Raw genomic sequence first — 23029 nt, 5'->3', positions numbered from 1 at the left:
TTGAATAGGTGTGGTGAAAGGATACAACCCTGATGCACGCTTTCCTGATTTTGAACCATGCAGTATCCCTTTGTTCTGGTCAAAAGACTGCCTCTTGAGACATGTACAGATTCCTCGTAAGCACAAATAAGTGTTCTGGAATTCTCATTCTCTGCAAAGTTATCCATAATTTGTTATGATCCACACAGTCAAATGCCTTAGCATAGTCAATAAAATACAGGTAAACATCTCTCTGGAATTATCTGCTTTTGGCCAGGATCCATCTGACATCAGCAATGATATCCCTGATTCCACATCCTCTTCCAAATCTGTGTCTACGTAAAATTCTCTGAGGAATATTGAAATTAATGTGCAAATGGAGGCAAAGCTAGTTTTTCATAGAATTATTTTCATTGTTATCAGTTACCTACAATTTACAGAGTTGTAAAATAGCAATAGCTCCCATTGATCGAATGAGATAGCCCAGGCACCTGGAGGGGTGTTACTGTGATGCTGGAAGCTGTGTCACTGGTATTTCAAATGCTAGCAGGATCACCCATGGTGGACAGGTTTCAGCAGAGTTTCCAGACTAAGATGGACCAGGAAAAAGGCCTGGCAATCTACTTCCAAAAATTAGCCAATGAAAACCCTATGGATCACAACAGAATATTGTTCTTTGTAGTGCTGGAAGATGAGCCCCTAGCCTGGAAAAAACTCAAAATACACAGTGGCAACAACAATGGACTAGAGCATATCAATGATCCTGAGGATGGCCCAGGACTGGGCAACATTTGTTCCGTTGTACATGGAGTTGCCCAAGTCAGAGCTGACTCAACAACAACTTGCAACAAATATCTTTAAAGACCCATGCCCCTGTAGATACCACCTCTGGAGTTACATTTATTTTAATCCCACCATGATTCTGGTGGAATTCTGTCTTCTCTCTCACAGGCTTAAAGTCCCTTCTTGCTTTCAAACATGCTGTGGAGCAACATTTGAAGAAAGCAGGAGCCCACAGGAGGCTGCCCTGAAATCTTCTCTTTGCAGCTTTGTGTGGACGTGAAGGATCTCACCAGCCCCAGAACTTTCTGCAAAATTCAGACCGTGGGTGGGTGGAGATGCCTTCCCCTGATTCCTTACATGGTTTTTTGCACAAGAGTTTCCGTTCCAGGTTACTATTTTGGCTTCCATATTCTGAAACTCTTTGAATTTCCTGAGATTTGTGGAAATGGCAGATAGCAGGTCAAAAGCACGAGCAAGAACATCGGGCTACCATTTTGTCTTCTAAGTTCATTAGTTCATGGTTCTAAGAGTGTGAGTCCAGCTCTTGTTCCAGTTCTTGACAGAGATGATCACTCAGTAAATGATTCGTCACCTGACTTAGTGGCTTGTTGCTGTTGTTACCTGCTGTTGAGTCTTCTCTGACTCATAGTGTGACCCTATGTACAACAGAACAAAACACTGCCTGTTTCTGCACCATCCTCACAATCCTTGCTATGTCCGAACCCATTGTTGCAGCCACTGTGCCAGTCCATCTCATTGAGGGTCTTCCTCTTCTTCACTGACCCTCTACTTTACCAAGCATGATGTCCTTCTTCAAGGACTGGTTCTTCCTGATGACATGTCCAAAGTAAGTGAGACGAAGTCTCACCATCCTTGCTTCTAAGGAACATTCTGGCTGTACTTCCTCCAAGATGGCTTTGTTCATTCATCTGGCAGTCCGTATGTATTCAGTATTCTTTGCCAACATCATAATTTGAAGGCATTGATTCTCCTTCAGTCTTCCTTATTCATTTTTCAGCTTTCACATCCATATATATATATGGATATATATATTTTTATAATATATATATATTTTATAATATATATATATATTTTTAAGGAAACATCTGCACTCCTAAGGTCAAGGATGAAGAAATGGAAGATTTCTACCAACTTCTGCAGTCTGAAATTGAGAAACATGCAATCAAAATGCATTGATAATTACTGGTGATTGGAATGCAAAAGTTGGAAACAAAGAAGAACGATCAGTAGTTGGAAAATATGGCCATGGTGATAGAAATGATGCTGGAGATAGCATGATAGAATTTTGCAAGACCAGTGATTTCTTCATTGCAAGTACCTTTTTTCACCAACATAAACTGTCACTATACACATAGACCATGACAGATGGAATACACAGAAATCAAATCGACTACATCTGTGGAAAGAGAAGACAGAAAAATTAAGTATCATCAGTCAGAGGAAGGCCAGGGGCTGCCTTTGCAATTTGAAACTAAAGAAAATAGAAGAAGTCCACGAGAGCCAAAGTATGACCTTCGGTATATCCCACCTGAATTTAGAGACCATCTCAAGAATAGATTTGATGCATTGAACACTAATGACCGAAGACCAGATGAGTTGTGGAATGACATCATACATGAAGAAAGCAAGAGGTCATTAAAAAAAAAGAAAGAAAGAAAAGACCGAACTGGATGTCAGAAGAGACTCTGAAACTTGCTCTTGAACATCGAGCAGCTAAAGCAAAAGGAGGAAATGATGAAGTAAAAGAACTGAACAGAACATTTCAATGGGCAGCTCGAGAAGACAAAGTAAAGTATTACAATGACATGTGCAAAGAGCTGGAGATTGAAAAACCAAAAAGGAAGAACACACTCGGTGTTTCTACAACTGAAAGAACTGAAGAAAAAATTCAAGCCTCGAGTTGCGATAGTGAAGGATTCTATGGGGAAAATACTTAAAGACACAGGAAGCATCAAAAGAAGATGGAAGGCATACACAGAATCATTATACCAAAAAGAATTAGTTGACGTTCAACCATTTCAAAAGGTTGCATATGATCAGGAACCGATGGTACTGAAGGAAGAAGTCCAAGCTGCACTGAAGGCATTGGCAAAAAACAAGGCTTCAGGAATTGATGGAATATTAATTGAGATGTTTCAACAAATGGATGCAGCACTGGAAGTGCTCACTCATCTATGCCAAGAAATTTGGAAGACAGCTACCTGGCCAGTCTTCAGGAAGAGATCTGTATTTATGCCTATTCCTAAGAAATATGGTCCAACTGAATGTGGTTATTATCAAACAATATCATTAATATCACATACAAGTAAAATTTTGCTGAAAATCATTCAAAAGCGGCTGCAGCAGTATATCGACAGGGAACTGCCAGAAATTCAGGCTGGATTCAGAAGAGGACATGGAACCAGGGATATCATTGCTGATGTCAGATGGATCCTGGCTGAAAGCAGAGAATACCAAAAGGATGTTTACCTGTGTTTTATTGACTATGCAAAGGCATTCGACTGTGTGGATCATAACAAATTATGGATAACATTGGGAAGAATGGGAATTCCAGAACACTTAATTGTGCTCATTAGGAACCTGTACATAGATCAAAAGGGAGTTGTTAGGACAGAATGCGGGGATACTGCGTGGTTTAAAGTCAGGAAAGTTGTGTGTCAGGGTTGTATCCTTTCACCATACGTATTCAATCTTTATGTGAGCAAATAATGCAAGAAGCTGGACTATATGAAGAAGAACAGGGCATCAGGATTGTAGGAAGACTCATTAACAACCTGCGTCATGTCGATGACACAACCTTTCTTGTTGAAAGTGAAGAGGACTTGAAACAGTGATGAAGATAAAAACCACATCCTTCAGTATTGATTATACCTCAACATATAGAAAACAAAAATCCTCACAACATCATGATAAATGGAGAAAAGATTGAAGATGTCAACAATTTCATTTTACTTGGATCTACAATCAAGGCCCATGGAAGCAGCAGTCAAGAAATCAAAAGGTACATTGCATTGGGCAAATCTGCCGCAAAGGGCCTCTTTAAAGTATTGAAAAGCAAAGATGTCACCTTGAAGACTAAGATGTGCCTGACCGAAGTCATGGTATTTTCAGTTGCCTCACATGCATGCGAAAGCTGTACAATGAATATGGAAGACTGAAGAAGAACTGACGCCTTTGAATTGTGGTGTTGGCAAAGAATATTGAATATACCATGGAATGTCAAAAAATGAACAAATCCGTCTTGGAAGAAGTACAGCCAGAATGCTTCTTAGAAACCAGAATGGTGAGACTTTGTCTTACATACTTTGGACATGCTGTCAGGAAGGGTCAGTCCCTGGAGAAGGACACCATGCTTGGTAAAGTACAGGGTCAGTGGAAAGGAGAAAGACCCTCAATGAGATTGATTGACACAGTGGCCGCAACAATGGGCTCAAGCATAACAACAATTGTGAGCATGGGGCAGGACTAGGCTGTGTTTCATTCTTTGATACATAGGGTAGCTGTGAGTTGGAACTGACTAAGTGGCACCTAACAACAACGATAAGTTGGTGGATCCCCTGGGTTGGATAATCTAGCATGGCTTCCGTTGCATATCTGGTGGTTGGTAGTTTCCAGCCAGAGTGATGGATTGTTGGCTAGTGAACCTTGGTTCTCTTCTACATGGCTCCTCCTCCAGCAGGCTAGCTTGGGCCCATTCAAGGGTGATCTCAGGGCTTCAAGTGCAGCAAGAGAGAGTGAACCACAATGAGCAAGCACTTTTCAAATCTCTGCTCCCCTCTTATTAGCTCTTGTCCAAAGGCAAACTCAGAGTCCCTGTGGTAGGACTCCATTCAAAGGTGGGGACTTGTCACATGTGTTTACGCAAACGATCTACCACAAGCAGAAATGAACTGTGACCATGTGGAATGCTCAGAATTTCAGGGACTTCTCTGGGGTTTAGGTATTTCAGTCTAACATTCAGACAGTTTCACTTTGGGACAGCAGACAATGACAGGCTTAGACCCTCTTTCACTAATGCAGCAAATATTTGGAGTGCTACATGGAAGGGTTGCCAGACAACCTATACAGCCATATCTGGATGATTATTTGAAATTTTTATTCAATTATTGACTCTAATTGACAAAAATAAGTGGAAAACGAAGATGTTAATGTTAGGAATAATAAGGGCATGCTTCATAAAGGTACTAAAATCGAAACAAGGGGGAGATCACTAGGTGTGTATTTGGATTTGCCAAACTACTGTACATTTCTTATATTTGTGCCGAATCTTACTAAGATTCTTCTAATACAATTAAGATGAAAATTTCAGGACAGCATGCTAAAGAGACCAGTTGAGACTTCTAACAGTCATGTGTTATTAGGGCCGTGGAGTTGATATTTGACTCACAGTGACCCCATACGGCAAAGTGGAGCCTACCCGTGGGGTTTTCTTGTCTGTAATCTTTCGGGGAGTAGACCACTTGGTCTTTCTTCCTTGTGGCCGCAGGGGAGGGGGGATTCGAATGACCAACCTTTAGGTCAGCAGCTGAGCATTTTTAACCGTTGTGCCACCAGGGCTCCTTACCAGGCATGAAGATCGGATGGGTTGCCCTATCCTAAAGACGAAGACTATGGGTAAGTCACTTCCCAAAGGGGCAAACTGAGAAGTGGTTTGGTAATAGGGAACTGGGTAATAAATACATAGCACTGCTGACTCTTTCCCATACTAACTCTTTTACTAAGAAGTTCACCAACTAAAGGACCCCTTTCAAAGTTGGATCCATTTTCTTAGCCTGGCTGGGAGTTGGCACCAGCCTCCATTAGTTTATTTTCCATTGGACACCATCCCTGTTTCCAAATTCATTTCCCAAAGCACTTAGGGATGCCCCCTCCAATGTACTATGTAAATGACACTTAAAAGAGAACTAATGGACCCAGCATTGTGCAGACTCCCCAACCAACACGCCCAAGCCATCTTAGCCACCCACAAACCTCCTTGCGGAACTGGAGATGCAAAATAAAAAGAGACGTACTTCCTTTTTGTTGCCACAAGTCTGGATGAGAAGCCAGATCTCTTCATCTTGATGGGTAAGTAGGGCCTGCTTTATTGTCTTCCAGTAGAAAGTAGAAAATGTTTCACTGTGATCATGGGTCTAGAAAATGTTCTGCTTCTAGAATTTTCCATATCCCGATATTTTATTTCTTGAAAGCTACTGTCTGGGCGTCTATCTCTCTTTAAATTTTCCACTTCTCCTTGGGCGAGGAATGTGTGTGTTGTTTTGTGATAGAGTGGAATATACTGAGATGCTTTAAAAAAAAAAAGATAGTAAATTGTGAATTAGTGGGCTTAAGGTGAACTAAATTGACAAAGTTCTGAGAAAGGCTGGACAAACTCAGAGTGTGACCAATACGTTATTTTAAATGTGGAAAGCAAGGTATGAAACCGTCAGGGAGTTGCTCCTTAGTGAATTAACATACCTTTTGAAGTGCTGCATACCTCACCCCCCAAAAATAAACACATGAGCACATTAAATGCCAGGTTTACAATGAAGGGTCGTATGTTGTCTTCATGGCCAAAGTAAAGAGATGTACAGGTCAGTGTTTTGTAACCAGCTGGTTGGGACTCCCTAGGAGGTCAGGAAACCAACTTAGTGGGTAACAAGCAGCATTAAAAGAAACAAAAGCAAACAAAAAACAAACCCATCGCATCAATTCTGACTCATAGTGGTCCTATAGGACAGAGCAGAACTGCCCTGTAGGGCTTCCAAGGAGCACCTGTTGGATTCAAATTGCTGACCTTTGGGTTAGCAGACGTGGATCTTAACCACCACACCACCAGGACTCACCTTAATTATAAAATATCAGATATTCTATGTAGTGAGTCCTGTTTTGTGAAGCCTGGTTTAGTTCTCTTTCTATATATATGTGGTTAGTACCAACTGCAAACTGCTTGTGCCATCCAGGGGTATATAGCTATATATATATATATATATATAACTGAAAGGTTGACAGTTCAAATCCACCCACCAGTGCTGCAGAAGAAAGACCTAGCAATCTACTTCTGTAAGATCACAACCATTGAAAACCTTACAGAGTAAAGTTCTACTCTAACACATATACACACACGTTAAGGAGCCTTGGTGGTGCATGTTTAAGCACTCAGCTGCTAACCAAAAGGTCAGCAGTTTGAACCCACCAGGAGCTCCGCAGGAGAAAAGATCTGATGACCTACTTCTTCACCACCAGGGCTCCCTGTAAAGATTACAGCCTAGGACGCCCTATGGGGCAGTTAACTCTGTTATATAGGGTTGCCATCATTGGAATGCACTCAGTGGCACACAACTACATACACATATTATGCTTATGTATACATACGTACAAGTGTATATCGTCATGGACTGAATTATGTCCCCCCAAAAATGTGTGTATCAACTTGGTTAGGCCATGATTCCAGTATTCTGTGGTTGTTCTCCATTTGTGATTGTAATTTTATGTTGAGAGGATTAGGGAGGGGTTGGAACACCACCCTTACTCAGGTCACCTCCCTGATCCAAGGTAAAGGGTGTTTTCCTGGGGTGTGGCCTGCACAACCTTTTCTCTCTCAAGAGATAAAAGGAAAGGGTAGCTAACAGGGAGTGGGGGACCTCATACCACCAAGAAAGCAGCACCAGGAACAGAGCACATCCTTTGGACCTGGGATCCCTGCACCTGAGAAACTCCTCAACCATGGGAATGTTGAGGACAAGGACCTTCTTCCAGAGCCGACGGAGAGAGAAAGCCTTCCCCTGGAGCTGATGCCTTGAATTTGGACTTTTAGCCTACTTTACTGTGAGGAAATATATTGCTCTTTGTTAAAGTCATCCACCTGTGGTATTTCTGTTCGAGGAGCCCTAGAAGAATAAGACAGATGTATACACACAATATGTATGTGTATATGCATATATATTTCTATAAACCCACTGCCATTGAGTCACTTCTGACTCGTAGCTACCCTATAGAACATATAAGCACGTGTATATATGTACAATATACGTATAAATGTATATTTCTATACATATATGTAAGTATCCATACATCCATGCTGTATATCATCACTGTAATATTTCCTTTTGGGGTCATGACCAAAATGTCTCCAAATAAGCTTTGCTAGAAGCTTCTGCTGTTTTGGAAAGTAGTATTACCTCTTTTACATAAAACACCCTCTTCAGTAAAACTGGTTTCCAACGAGGCCTCAGAAAGCAATTGTTCTTACCTGGACAGGGTTTCTTAATAGTGGGAATTTCTACAGTATATTTTAGACTAGGTATCAAGTCGATTTACAGCTGCCATATAGGGTTTCCTAGGCTGTGATGTAATTCTTATGAGAGCAGATTGCCAGGTCTTTCTCTCGCAGAGTGCCTGGTATGTTCAAACTACCAACCTTTCAGTTAGCAGCCGAGTGCTTAGCCCTTGCACCACCAGGGCTCCTTGCTTCTCACCAGTGGCCTCATCTATGTTCCGTGTCTAGCTCCCAGAAGGCACTGGAATTTATGACCTTTTCGTGGTGGTGGACATGGACTTTGGACTCAGGCAGATTTTGTTCAAGTCTTAGCTTTGCATTTTGTTAGCAACAGGACCTTGAGCTAGTCATATAATCTCTTTGAACCTCCATTTCTTCTTCTGAAAAGTGGGGAGTTAAATATAACTTCTATAACATTGGGTGGTTGTGAGCTTTCAATGAGATGATATTTGTTGTTAGGTGCAATCCAGTCCTGACTCATAGCGACCCTATGTACCACAGAACAAAACACTGCCTGGTCCTGTGCCATCCTCACAATCATTGTTATGCTTGAGCCCATTTTGCAGCCACTGTGTCAGTCCACCTCGCTGAAGGTCTTCCTCTTTTTTGCTGATGCTCTACTTTACCATGTATGATGTCCTTCTCCAGGGACTGACCCTTCCTGACAACATGTCCAAAGTATGTAAGATGCAGTCTCGCCATCCTTGCTTCTAAGGAGCATTCTGGTTGTTCTTCTTCTAGGACAGATTTGTTTGTTCTTTTGGTAGTCCGTGGTATATTCAATATTCTTCACCAACACCAGAATTCAAAGACATCAATTCTTCTTCTGTCTTCCTTGTTCATTGTCCAGCTTTCACATGCATATGATGAGATTGAAAATACCATGTCTTGGCTCAGGTGTACCTTAGTCTTCAAGGTGACATCTTTGCTTTTCAACACTTTAAAGAGGTCCTTTGCTGCAGAGTTGCCCAATGCAATGTGCTTTTTGATCTCTTGACTGCTGCTTCCATGGCTGTTGATTGTGGAGCTAAGTAAAATGAAATCCTTGACAGCTTCAATCTTTTCCCTGTTTATCATGATGTTGCTTATTGGTCCATTTGTGAGGATTTTTGTTTTCTTTATGTTGAGGTGTAATCCATACTGAAGGCTGTGGTCTTTGGTCTTCATCAGTAAGTGCTTCAAGTCTTCTTCACTTTCAGCAAGCAAGGCTGTGTCATCTGTGTAATGCAGGTTTTTAATGAGTCTTCCTCTAATCCTGATGCCCCATTCTTCTTCATATAGTCCAGCTTCTAGGATTATTTACAAAGATGATGTTTGCAAAGCACTTAATAAGGTTCTTGGCCCATAGTAGAAGTTTCACAACTGTTTTTAGCAAGTGTTAAAGGAGGGGATAAAAGAAGCCTCTATAGCAAAATTTCATTTACATCCAAGGTTCCAATGTGTAATGTGCAGGTAACCGGTTCAGGGCTGTCAGGAATCAGAGATTCCTCTGGGACGGTCCCTTTCAGAGCACTGCTTTGTTACTGTGGGGGCTTCACAGGATCCTTTTCAGTTTTCATCACTACTGAGTAAGAGGTCAGTTCTTGACATGGAAAGTCATGGTTATAATTGGAGTTATGGAGGAAGCATGAGTGATCTCCATGACCACTGTTGTAACCACCAGTATCATCACCGTCATCACCAGCTACGCCATCTCCACCATCTTCCATCCACCATCTATTACCACCATCACCATTTCTGTCATGTCAATCATCATCACCACCAACACCATCATCACCATCGCCACCATTACCACCACCATCACCACCAACACTCCACCATCAGTGTCATCACCACCGATACTCTACCATCACCATCACCACTACAACCACCACCATCACTATCACCTCTACCACTATCACCATCATTACGACCAACACTCCACCATCACTATCACCATCACCACCTTCACTACCACCACCACCATTATTATCATGTTCACCATCACCACAAATGCCATCAACACCATGGCCACTACCATCAACATTACCACCACTACCGTTACTGTCATGTTCACCGTCATCACCTCCACCACCACCACCGTCACTATTTATTACCATTATTATTTTCTTACCACCAAAATAATGTATAAAATTTAGAGTTACAGCTGAATAAGAAGAAATTTAAGAATCACTCATGATGCCATTCCCGTTAGCATTTGTAATTCCTTTAAATGTGACATTATGTATTTTGCTCTACGACTGGCATTTTGTTCCCATGCTATATCACAATTGCTTCCTATGTTATTTTTTTATTGTTGTAAACATACAGAAAACACAGTCATCAATTCAACATTTTTCAGGTGCATTTTAATAGCCAGTTTCTACGGTATTTTAATAGCCTCCCATAACCACTCTTTCATGTCATTGAATTATTTTCATCACACGTACTTAAATGTTGCCTTTCCTCCTGCTTATATTTTGTGAAGTGATTGTCTTCAAACTATTTAGATGCATCTTCTCCATCAATGTCTTTATCACCAATGGTGCCACTTGAGAGGCTTAACAGGCTTGTAGAGGATATTCTCTTTGCTAATGTGCCCCGAAAGTTTTAACCTAAGCCCAATTACCCACTGACATAACATTAGGACGATTCTTATATAGGGTCACTGTCTTAGGCCAGGTTCTCTAGAGAAGCAAAACCAGTAAAACGTATAAATATAAATAGAGAGAGAGGTTTATATCAAGGAGACGGCTCATGCGACTGTAGAGGCTGAAACGTCCCAAGTCTGTGGATCAGGGTAGAGGGGTCCCTTGATTCACCTGGCTGCAGGGCTTCCAGTCTCAGGCTGTGAAGATCAATGAATCCCATGATCTGCAGATAAACTGAGCCAGAGATCAAATGAACAGGAGTCAGCCACAGGAACCAGAGTAAGCAAAAAGCCAGCACTTCTGCTTATTTTCGGGTGCAGTCCACATCCCCAAGGAAACTCCCTTTCAACTGATTGGCTGCTCACAGCAGATTACATCATGGGAGTGATCATGTATAAACACTGAGAATCATGGCCCAGCCAGTATGACACACAATATTAACCTTCACAGTCACTATGAGTGGGAATCAACTCGATGGCAACAGGTTTGCGTTTTGGTTTTTCTACCGAGGTGCCACTAAATCAGAAAAAACAAAAAACAGTAGATTCTGATTCATAGAGACCCTATACAACAAAGTAGAACTGCTCCATAGGGTTTCCAAGAAGTGCCTGGTAGATTCGAACTGCCGACCTTTTGGTTAGCAGCTGAACGCTTAATCACTTCGCCACCAGGACTCTAAGGTGCATCTAGGTGGACTGAAACCTCCAACTTTGAGTTAGCAGCTGAGTGCATTAACTGTTTGCACCACCTAGGGACTTTAGTGATGTCTAACACTTAAACTATTTTCTCTTTTAGAAACTATTTTTTAATATAAAATACAATCACTTGGTTCAATATTGAGAAGGTACAAAAAGACAAACTGTGAAATGTCTCCTTCCTGTCCTGCCTCCCAGGCATTCAGATCCTCTTTTCAAAGGCAAATGGTCTTAGCAGTTTTTTAGGCATCTTCCAGGGATCTCATGCAGATACAAGATCATATACACATATCTGCATGCACTGGATGACTTCACATGTGCTCATACATGTACCTATGTGTGACTTTGTGAATGGATACACTCACACACACACACCTCTACCGATAAAGTTGTGTATGGAATATTAACATTTAGGGGTAGTTTATTATATAAATATATTGTATATCAATTATATATTACGTAATTATATATTATTTATTTATTATATATAATTTATAAATTGTATATTTATAAATTGTGTTTATATATCTGTATATATGTTTTAAGAAACAGTTGTTGAGTCGCTGCAACTCATGGTGACCTCATGTGTGCATAGTAGAACTGTGCTCTGAGGGTTTTCAAGGCTGTGACCTTTTGGAAGCAGATCACCAGGCCTGTCTTCCAAGGCACCTTTGGGTGGGTTCAAAACACCTTTTGCACTACACATAGGGATCCCTGTAATATGTTGTTGTTGTTAGTTTCTGTCAAGTCGATTCTGACTCATGGTGGCCCCATGTGTGTCAGAGTGGAGCTGTGCTTCACAGGGTTTTCAAGGCTGTGACCTTTGGAAGCAGATAGCCAGGCCTGTCTTCCAAGGCACCTCTGGGTGGGTTGGAACCGCCAGCATTTCAGTTAGTGGTTGAATGTTTGACAGTTTGTGCCGCCCAGGGACTTCACATCATGTTTTTATTATATGTAATTGTATTTATGTATTATGCTTATATATGTATTTGTATATTTACAGATTGTATTTAGATAAGATTGTATATTTAAATATCATATATATTATATACATATATTTTTCACTGTGTATATTATGCTAAAGAAGCCCTGGGGGCACAATGGTAAAATGCTCAGCTCCTACATGAAAGGTTAGCTAGCAGTTTAAACCCACCAGCCGATCTGCAGGAGAAAAGACCTGGTATTCTGCTTCCGTCAAGATTACAGCCTAGGAAACCCTATGCGGGGAGTTCTACTGTGTCCTATGGGGTCACTATGAGCCAGAATCAATTAGATGGCACTCAACAACTACAACAATAGCAACTAACATCCTCCTTATTATCTCAGGTTGTGGCCGTCTGGGTCTCAGCGCTATGGGCAGCAATTACCTGCTCCTCTTCTCAGGTGAGTGTAACAAAGAACATCCTCCCCTGGCATGCTAACTTTGGTTGCTCCCTCAAATTTGTCACTTTCTCCAGAGATATCAGCTGGTCCTATTAGTATCTTTCACACCGAGTCTTTGGGTTGGGCTCCCCAAAGAAGATGTTGAGACAAGGACTTGGGTGCAAGCAGTTTATTTGGGTGGTGACCCCAGAAAGCCCAAGAGAGGCAGGAAAGGGAGAAGAGAGTCAAGGGTGTGTTGATGAAGGGTTAGGGCTGTGGGATGAGGCAGTGGTGGCTCAGTGGTAGAACTCTTGCCTTCCATGTGGGAGACCTGGGTTTGATTCCCAGCCAGTGCACCTTAACTGTCAGTGGAAGCTTGAATGTTGCCAGGGTGCTGAACAGTTTTCAGCAGAGCTTCCAGACAAAGATGATCTAGGAAGAAAGACCTGGCTATCAGCTTCCGAAAACTAGCCAGTGAAAAACCCTATGATCACAAAGGTCTGATCCCATTGTACATGGGGTTGCCATGATTCAGGGGCTAACTTGACAGCAGCTGACAACAGATACTTCATGTAGATGGGATCATACAACATTTGTGCTTTTGTGGCTGATTTCACTCAGCATAATGTTTTCAAGATTATCCATGTTGTAGCTGGTATCAGAAAATCACGTTATAATTCTAATGGATGCTGCTAAGTTAGAAGCACAGACTAGTAAAGATATTGTGATTGTTGGGTGCAGCCGAGTGGGTTCCGACTCATAGCTACCCCATGTGACATAGTAGCACTGCCCTCTAGGGTGTTCTTGGCTGTAGCTTTATGGGAACAGATTGCCAGACCTTTTCTCCTGCAGAACCACTGGTGGGTTTGAACCGCCAACCTTTGGGCGAGCTGCTGAACCCTTAGCAGGTGTACCACTAGGGCTTCTTGATAAAGCTCTACTGTTGAATATAGAAAGGAGACAACTTTTGATGCCAGACTTGGAGAAAAAGCTGAAATAGCTGCTGGAAGGTCAGAAACCAGGACACAAGCTCCAGCCACGTGTTACACTCATGCCTCAGTAATATATGACGACCTGGTGTTTGTCATGCAGGGAGTGTGCAGTGAAGCTAGTGTGGATAGCTGAGCAGCAAGAGAAAAGGCGCCCAGCAGAGCCCTGGGCATTCCCAGTCTGAACTGTCCCCTCTCCTCTCTGTTCCAGGTCTCAGCATCCTGCTGGCTCTGTCAGGAGGAGGTAAGTCTACTCATGGCCAAAGGCCAAGGGGGAAAAAAATCGGGATCTGGAGCCTTCCTCCAGGAGAGGGAAGGAGCCCTTTGCAACTGAGTCCCTGTCATGTCCTGCTTACTCCTTTGAGTCCCCAAGGACTGATTTCCTCCTCTCCATCACCAACCCATTTATTTAGCTCTTACCTTGCGCCATGCCTGGTGCTAAGCAAATGACAAAACCTGTTGTGACTGAGTCAGTTCCAAATCGTGGTGATCCCATGTGTTACAGAGAAGAGCTGTGCTCCATAGGGTTTCTTGGCTGACATCTTTATGGAAGGAGCCCTGGTGGTGCAACGGTTAAGTGCTCAACAGCTAAGTGAAAGGTTGGCACTTCAACCCACCCAGTAGCTCAGCAGAAGAAAGACCTGACGATCTGCTCTGATAAAGATTTGCTGTTGTTAGGTGCTGTAGAGTTGATTCCAACTCGGAGCGACCTATATACAACATAAGAAGCACCGCCCAGTCCTGCACCATCCTCATAATTGTTGCAGCCACTGTGTCAATCCATCTCGTTGAGGGTCTTCCTTTTTTTCGCTGACCCTCTTTTTTACCAAGCGTGATGTCCTTCTCCAGGGACCGGTCCCTTCTGATAACATGACCAAATTAGCTGAGATGAAGTCTTGCATCCTCGCTTCTAAGGAGCATTCTGGCTGTACTTCTTCCAAGACGGACCTTTTTTTAGATTAGCGTCTCCTAAGCCCATAGGCATTTTCAAGAAGTCTTTAAGGACCGCCTCAGGGTGATTCATTAATAATACATACCATTGTATTTGTAACTCTTCTCCCACTTTCTACTTCCTGAGGTCCAAAGCAGATGCATCTTCTCACACCTCATGAATTTTCTAGGGCTATTTAGAAGGATCCATTAAAAGGTGAATACTATTATTGAACAAGAGGAGAAAAGATCTTTTCCTTGGAGTGGAAAACATGAATACTCCATTAAAAAGTCTCCAAATCTCCTCTCTTCTTCCTTTTGTAACCCTTACAATGCCTTCTGCTTTATAACCTGCATTGGTATTTGTAAAATCAAACAGATAAAATAAGGGATTATGTGGGTCTCTCATCCTACCAACATTAAGTTCAGTCATTCAAGCAATCAAAAACTTTTCCTCCGTCATCTGTATTTTTCAAGAAAATGTTTTGTTTGGGTCAGAACAACCCAGATCTCATCCTTAATTTCCCTTTATATTCAGTGTTTACAGACAACGACTCAGTGCATTTCTTCCAAGCATTTCACAAACGCCGATCTCTTCATTTATTCTCTCCATTATGTTAGTGGTAGGTGTCATTCCAACTGTAGAAATGAGGGAAGACAGCAAAGAACTGGAATCAATAGGAAGAGTCACAGTTTTGTTTTGTTTTTTTAAATGAAAAAAGTCAAATGTTACATTAAGCCACTCAGATAAATATCATCATAAACAACAAAGACCTGACTTTTTAGTGTGGAAGGGAGAGGCCGGGATCAAATCCAAGCCTGGTCAGGACATGCAGTTAGAACCCACTACTGCAGGAAAATTCAGCTTCCTATAGGAAAAAACAGGGGGTTCTGGCAAAATGAAATTCCTTCAATTCAACAGCAGAATAAAACAATCTAGTAAGCAGGGCACAGCTCTGAAATTCCTGGTCAAAGAAAAGTCATAGCTTCAAGGCAGGAGATTCAGAGGTTAATGATGGAAGTACGAGGACTGTTATCCTGTGAACTGGATTCAGGGATGACTTGAAGGGTCACTTGAAGAAAAACAGATATCTGGACATTTTCCTTTACTAAGCTTCTGTCAGTTTGTCATACTGTGGTGGCTTGCATGTTACTGTGATACTGAAAGCTATGCCACCTGTATTTAAAATACCAGCAGGGTCACCCATGATGAATGGGTTTCAGCTGGGCTTCCAGACCAAGAAAGACTAGGAAGAAGGACCTGATGGTTTACTTCTGAAAAGATTGGCCAGTGAAAATCTTATGAATAGCAGACGAACACTGTCTGATATAGTGCCAGAAGATGAGCCCTTAAGGTTGGAAAAAAAAAAAAAAATTTAAGGTTGGAAGGCACTCAAAATACGACTGGGAAGAGCTGCCTCCTCAGAGTAGAGAAGACCTTAATGACGTGGATTTTCGGGACCTTCATTTGATGATTAATGCAAACACCCAACAATAATTAGAATGTCGAATGTACAAAGTATGAATCTAGGAAAACTGGAAGTCATCAAAAATGAAATGAAATGCATTTAAGCATTAGTGAGCTGAAATGGACTGGTACTGGCCATTTGGAATCAGACAATCATATGGTCTAATATGCCAGGAAGGACAAATTGAAGAGGAGTGGTGTCGCAGTCATAAAAAAAAAAAACATTTCAAGAGCCCTGGTAGCCCTGGTGGCTGCAACAATGGGCTCAAACATAGCAATGATTGTGAGCATGGCGCAGGATAGGGCAGTGTTTTGTTCTGTCTTACAGATTGCTATGAGTCAGAACCAACTCAACGGCACCTAACAATAACAACTGTTTCAATATTCATGTCTACAAATTCTTTCATCTGTATCATTTCTGGGTCTGTTTCTATTTATTGATTTTTCTTCTCCCTACGTGATGCATTTTCCTGCTTTTTTGTGTGTCTGATGATTTTTTTTTATGTATCCTATACATTACGAATTTTACCTTGTTGAGTCCTGGAGATTTTTATAAATATTCTTGGGTTTTGTTATTGATGTCTGGTGCATAGCAAGTTCTTAATAAACCAGGACTCTAGTCATTTATACAAACATCTGACCTCTTTCCTTATGACTCTTTAGCCCCTCTGTAGTCATATCCTTATCATGCTGTCTCATTTCTTCCTCTTCTGTTTTTCTAGGGTATTTCCTTGCTCCTTTCCTCTCTTCCAGAAACCTAAAGAAATGAATCAGGAGAGTAAGAAAGAAAACGAGACCAGGAAGTAAAGAAAGAGGAGAAAGGAAGTGGGGGCAGAAGAAGTGATGACAAACATTTGTAAAAGGGAAATTAAGGCTTTCCCCTTCCATTCCTGACCAAAGCACATTTTATTTTACTTTAGTTAATTATTGGCCTTGATGCTAGGGTTGTTGTTGTTAGGTGCCGTCAAGTCAGTTCTGACTCATAGTGATCCTATGTACAAAATACAACAGAACGAAAAACTGCCCGGTCCTGCACCATCCTCACAATCGTTGCTATGCTTCACCCCATTGTTGCAGCCACTGTGTCAATCCATCTGGCTGAGGCTCTTCCTCTTTTTTGCCGACTCTCTATTTTACCAAGCAGGATTCCTTCTCCAGGGACTGGTCCCTCCTGATAACATGTCCAAAGTATGTGAGATGAAGTCTTGCCATTCTTACTTATAATGAGAGTTTTAGCTGCACTTCTTCCAAGACAAGTTTGTTCGTTCTTCAGGCAGTTCATGATAAAATCAGTATTCTTCACCAACACATAATTCAAAGCCATCAACTCCTCTTAGGTTTTCCTTATTCACTGTCCAGCTTTCACATGCATATGAGGTGATTGAAAAACCCCATACTAGGGAGTCAGACTTTTTTTTTTAAGTTAAAGTAACAATGTGTTTGCTCAAATTAATTGAATTAACATGAGTTGTATTTCTTATTAAGTCCTTAGATGGTCATACAATATTTCCACATCGTCCTCTATTTAATTCAATTTTCTTTTTAAGAAATGTGAACAAAAAGACATAAAACTGAGTGTTAGGTTATATTGCCTCTGGTTAATTTCCTGATGTAAAGCTTTGCTGAGAAATCATTTCATTAAGTGCCCCATTTGTAAGCTGTTGCAGTGCTTAATAATCTAAGCACTTAGTCAGTCACTTCTCCAACTCAGCAGGCTCCCTGCCAAAGCACACCACATTGGATGAAGCAGGCAAAGAATGTTTGTTCTGCTCTAACATGAAGATGGCTCTGCAGAACAGACCAGAGAAAACCCAGCCCTTCTAGCACCATGGAGGAGCACACCTCAGACATACAAGACACTCAGCTCCTACCCGTGTCGTGTCTTCTCTGCCTGAGATGATTACGACTCGGCCTCAGTCTCTCCATTTCTAAAATGGAAATGATCATATCTGCCTGTCTACTTCGTTACGTTCTTGAAATCATTGATGAAAATTTATTTTAGAATCAAAGGAGAATGCCAGAAAAATTTGGTATACACACCAAGGTGGATCCAAAAGCTCTTAATAGATTATTTTCAATCTAAATAATCTCTGAACAACTAGTCAATTCAGTAGGAGGAAAAAAAATGGGCAAGGGATTATTTGGAAGAATATGTGGAGCAGATGCCCCACTTTTTCAAGGCTCAAAGGAAGAGTCCACCAGAAACCAAAAAAACAAAAAACTAATCCATTTGCTGTGGAGTTGATTCCACCTCATAGCAACCCTATAGATAGGACAGAGTAGAACTGCTCTACAGGGTTTCGAAGGAGTGGCTGGTGTATTTGAACTGCCTATCTTTTGGTTAGCAGCCAAGCTCTTAACCACTGCATCACCAGGTCTCCATAGATTAATTATATACAATTGTTTCACCAAGACCACAGCCCCAGCATCTACGATGCTCTTTCCTCCCTATACCAAACAGGGCAGAAGCAGACATTTCTTCTCCCCCTTCTTAACTTCTTGGTCTTAGCAATAATTTCATATCTCTGCTAGGGTAAATATCTAGGATTCATTGCTGATTTTTCCTTCTCTATACAAATATACCTACAAGTTATGTTGCTCACACCCATCTTCTGTTCTTCATTCTTTCTATACCAGCTCCATTCAGGCCCATGTGGTCTTTGTCTGGACAATTACAATAGTCTCTTAAGTTTGTCCACTTCCCATATCTTTTCCATCTTTCCTGAACTGCATAGTTTTATCTAATTAATTTCATGAAGTTGTCAAGGATTTCATCTTACTTGGATCCACAATCAACACCCATGCAAGCAGCAGTCAAGAAATCAAACGAAGCATTGCATTGGGCAAATCTGCTGCAACAGGCCTTTTTAAAGTGTTGAAGAGCCAGGATGTCACTTTTGGGACTAAGGTGTGCCTGACTCAAGCCATGGTGTTTTCAATCACCTCAAATGTATGCGAAAGCTGGATGATGAATAAGGAAGACCCAAGAAGAGCTGACACCTTTGAATTGTGGTGTTATTGAAGAATACTGAATATACCATGGATCGCCAAAAGAACAGAAAAGTCTGTCTTGAAAGAACTTCAACCAGAATGCTCCTTGGAAGCAAGGACGGTGAGACTACATCTCATGTACTTTGGACATATTATCAGGAAGGACCAGTCCCTGGAGAAGGACATCATGCTCGGTAAAGTGGAGGGTCAGCGAAAAAGAAGATCTTTAAGGAGAAGGATTGACACAGTGGCTGCAACAATGGGGTCAAGCATAACAACAATTGTGAGGATGACACAGGACCAGGCAGTGTTTTCTTCTGTTGTACATTACGGTCACTACGAGCCAGAACCAACTTAACAGCACCACACAACAAATACAAAAGAAAAGAAGCTGAACTTCAGAGTTAGGCATTCTACCACTTACCTATGAAAAGGAAATTATCATTGATTCATTCAACAAATACTTTTTGAGTACCTACTGTATACCAGATACTGGATTAAACAAGGATTAAATAAAATACTGGATATGAGGTTGTTAACAAAGCTCCTAATTAGGCATTCAACAGTTGTAACTACGAGGAGTAAAGAAAGTACTAGTAGTAGTTGTTGCCATCTCCACGCTTTTTTTTTTTATTGTGCTTTAAGTGAAAGTTTACAAATCAAGTCAGTCTCTCATACAAAAATTTATATACACCTTGCTACGTACTCCTAGTTGCTCTCCCCCTAATAAGACAGCACACACCTTCTCTCCACCCTGTATTCCCCGTGTCCATTGAGCCAGCTTCTGTCCCCTCTGCCTTCTTATCTCCCCTCTAGACAGGAGCTGCCCACACAGTCTCATGTGTCTACTTGAGCCAAGAAGCTCACTCCTCACCAGTATCATTTTCTGTCTTATAGTCCAGTCCAATCCCGGTCTGAGGAGTTGGCTTTGGGAATGGCTACAGTCTCGGGCTAACAGTTCTGGGGACCAAGACCTCCAGGGCACTTCTAGTCTCATTCAGACCATTAAGTCTGGTCTTTTTATGAGAATTTGAGGTCTGCATCCCACTGCTGTCCTGCTCCATCAGGGATTCTCTGTTGTGTTTCCTGTCAGGGTGGTCATCGGTTGTGGCCGGGCACCGTCTAGCTCTTCTGGTCTCAGACTGATGTAGTCTCTGATTTATGTGGCCCTTTCTGTCTCTTGGAAACCCTGGTGGCATAGTGGTTAAGTTCTACGGGTGCTAACCAAAAGGTCAGCAGTTTGAATCCACCAGGCACTCCTTGGAAACTCTATGGGGCAGTTCTACTCTGTCCTATAGGATCGCTATGAGTTGGAATTGACTCTAGGGCAATGGGTTTTGGGGTTTTCTGTTCGTTGGGCTCATAATTATGTTGTGTCTTTGGTGTTCTTTATTCGCCTTTGCTCCAGATGGATTGACACCAATTGATGCATCTTAGATGGCCGTTTGCTAGCGTTTAAGACCCAGATGCCACTCACCAAAGTGGGATGTGCAGTGTTTTCTTAATAGATTTTATTATGCCAATTGACTTAGATGTCCCCTGAAACCATGGTCTTCAGGCCCCCGCCCCTGCTACTCTGGCCTTCAAAGCATTCGGTTTATTCAGGAAACTTCTTTTCTTTTGGTTTCATCCAGTTGTGCTGACCTCCCCTGTATTGCGTGTTGTCTTTCCCTTCATCTAAAATAGTTCTTGTCTACTATCTAATTAGTGAATACCCCTCTCTCTCCCTCCCTCCCGACCCTCCTGACCACCAAAGAATATTTTCTTCCGTGTTTAAACTATTTCTTGTGTTTAGTGGTCTCATACAATATTTGTCCTTTTACAACTAATTTCACTCTCCATAATGCCTTCCAGGGAAACCCTAGTGGCATGTTAATTAAGTGCTAACAAAACTGCTAACCAAAAGTTTGGCAGTTTGAATCCACCTGGCATTCCTTGGAAACTCTATGGGACAGTTCTACTCTGTCCTGTAGGGTCGCTCTAAGTCGAAATCGACTTGATGGCAATGGGTTTGGTTTTTGGTTTTTTAATGCCTTACAGATTCCTCCATGTTACGAGCTGTTTTACAGATTCATCATTGTTCCTTATTGGTGCGTGGTATTCCATCGTGTGAATATACCATGATTTATTTATCCATTCATCTGTTGGTGGGCATCTTGGTTGCTCCCATCTTTTTGCTATTGTAAACAGTGCTGCAGTGAACACGGGGTGCATATATCTGTTCACGTAAAGGATCTTATTTCTCTAGGATATATTCCAAGAAGGGGGATTGCTGAATTGTATGGTGGTTCTATTTCTTGCTTTTTAAGGAAGTGCGAAATCAATTTCCAAAGTGGTTGTAACATTTTACATTCCCACCAGCAGAGTCTAAGAGTCTCGGTCTCTCCACAACCTCTCCAGCATTTATTATTCTGTGTTTTTTGGATTAATGCCACCAATGTTGGAGTGAGATGGTATACCACTGTACTTTTGATTTGCATTTCCTAATGGCTAATGATCATGAGCACTTCTTCAGGTATCTGTTAGCTGCCTGAATGTCTTCATATACTTTGCCCACTTTTTAATTTGGTTATTTGTCTTTTTGTTGTTGAGTTTTTGCAAGATCATGTAGATTTTAGAGATCAGACGCTGATCAGAAATGTCATACCTAAGAACTTTTTCCCAGTCTGTAGTTAATCTTTCTACTCTTTTGGTGAAGCCTTTGGATGAGCATAGGTGTTTGATTTTTAGGAGCCCCCAGTTATCTAGTTTCCCTTCTGGTGTTTGTACATTGTTAGTAATATTTTGTATACTGTTTATGCCATGTATTAGGGCTCCTAGTGTTGTCCCTACATTTTCTTGCATGATCTTTATCGTTTTAGATTTTATATTTAGGTCTTTGATCCATCTTGAGTTAGTTTTTGTGCATGGTGTGAGGTATGGGTCTTGTTTCATTTTTTTGCAGATGGATATCCAATTATGCCAGCACAGTTTGTTAAAGAGAATGTCTTTTCCCCCATTTAACTGACTGTGGGCCTTCGTCAAATATGAACTGCTCATATGTGGGTGGATTAATGTCTGTTTTCTTAATTCTGTTCCATTGGTCTATGTATCTGTCGATGTACCAGTACCAGACTGTTTTGACTACTGTGGCAGTATAATAAGTTCTAAAATCAGGTAGTGTGAGGCCTCTCACTTTGTTCTTCTTTTTCAGTAATGCTTTACTTATCTGGGGCCTCTTTCCCTTCCATATTAGGTTGGTGATTTGTTTCTCCAGCTCATTAAAAAATGTCATTGGAATTTGAATTGGAATTGCATTGTATCTATAGATCGCTTTCAGCAAAATAGACATTTTTACAACATCGAGTCTTCCTATCCGTGAGCAAAGTATGTTTTTCCAATTATGTAAGTCTCTTTTGGTTTCTTACATTAGTGTCTTGTAGTTTTCTTTGCATAGGTTTTTTTAAGTCTCTGGTTAGATTTATTCCTAAGTATTTTATCTTCTTGGGGGCTACTATAAATGGTATTGATTTGGTGATTTCCTCTTCGATGTTCTCTTTGTTGGTGTAGAGGAATCCAAGTGATTTTTATATGTTTATCTTGTATCCTGATACTCTGCTGAACTCTTCTATTTGTTTCAGCAGTTTTCTTGAGGATTCTTTCGGGTTTTCTGTGTATAACATCATGTCATCTGCAAATAGAGATACTTTTACTTCTTCCTTGCCAATCTGGATGCGCTTTATTTCTTTATCTAGCCAAATAGCTCTGGCTAGGACCTCCAGCACAATGTTGGGTAAGAGTGGTGATAAACAGCATCCTTGTCTGGGTTTCTGTTCTCAAGGGGAATCTGATGCAAATAACTTTGTTTTGTTCTGTCCGCCACCTGTGACTTACAACCTGCCACAGGAAAAACAAAGCCCAGGTGTCTGATATGTATACCTTTA

General features: G+C 41.4%; 1 protein-coding gene across 1 annotated transcript in view; it reads left to right on the top strand.

The window, feature by feature from the left end:
- Nucleotides 1-5792: 5792 nt before the first annotated feature.
- Nucleotides 5793-23029, top strand: part of LOC126072011 (adhesion G protein-coupled receptor E4-like) — a 102162-nt gene continuing 84925 nt past the window's right edge. Inside the window, exons 1-3 of the mRNA XM_049876589.1 lie at nt 5793-5850; nt 12693-12749; nt 13929-13961. Coding sequence (XP_049732546.1) covers nt 5847-5850; nt 12693-12749; nt 13929-13961 — 94 coding nt within the window. The 5' untranslated portion in view covers nt 5793-5846. The remainder of the gene's footprint in view (nt 5851-12692; nt 12750-13928; nt 13962-23029) is intronic.

Source organism: Elephas maximus, chromosome 3 (genome assembly GCF_024166365.1).
Source record: "Elephas maximus indicus isolate mEleMax1 chromosome 3, mEleMax1 primary haplotype, whole genome shotgun sequence".
NCBI classification, from domain to species: domain Eukaryota; kingdom Metazoa; phylum Chordata; class Mammalia; order Proboscidea; family Elephantidae; genus Elephas; species Elephas maximus.
This window is presented reverse-complemented; position numbering and strand designations above follow the sequence as displayed.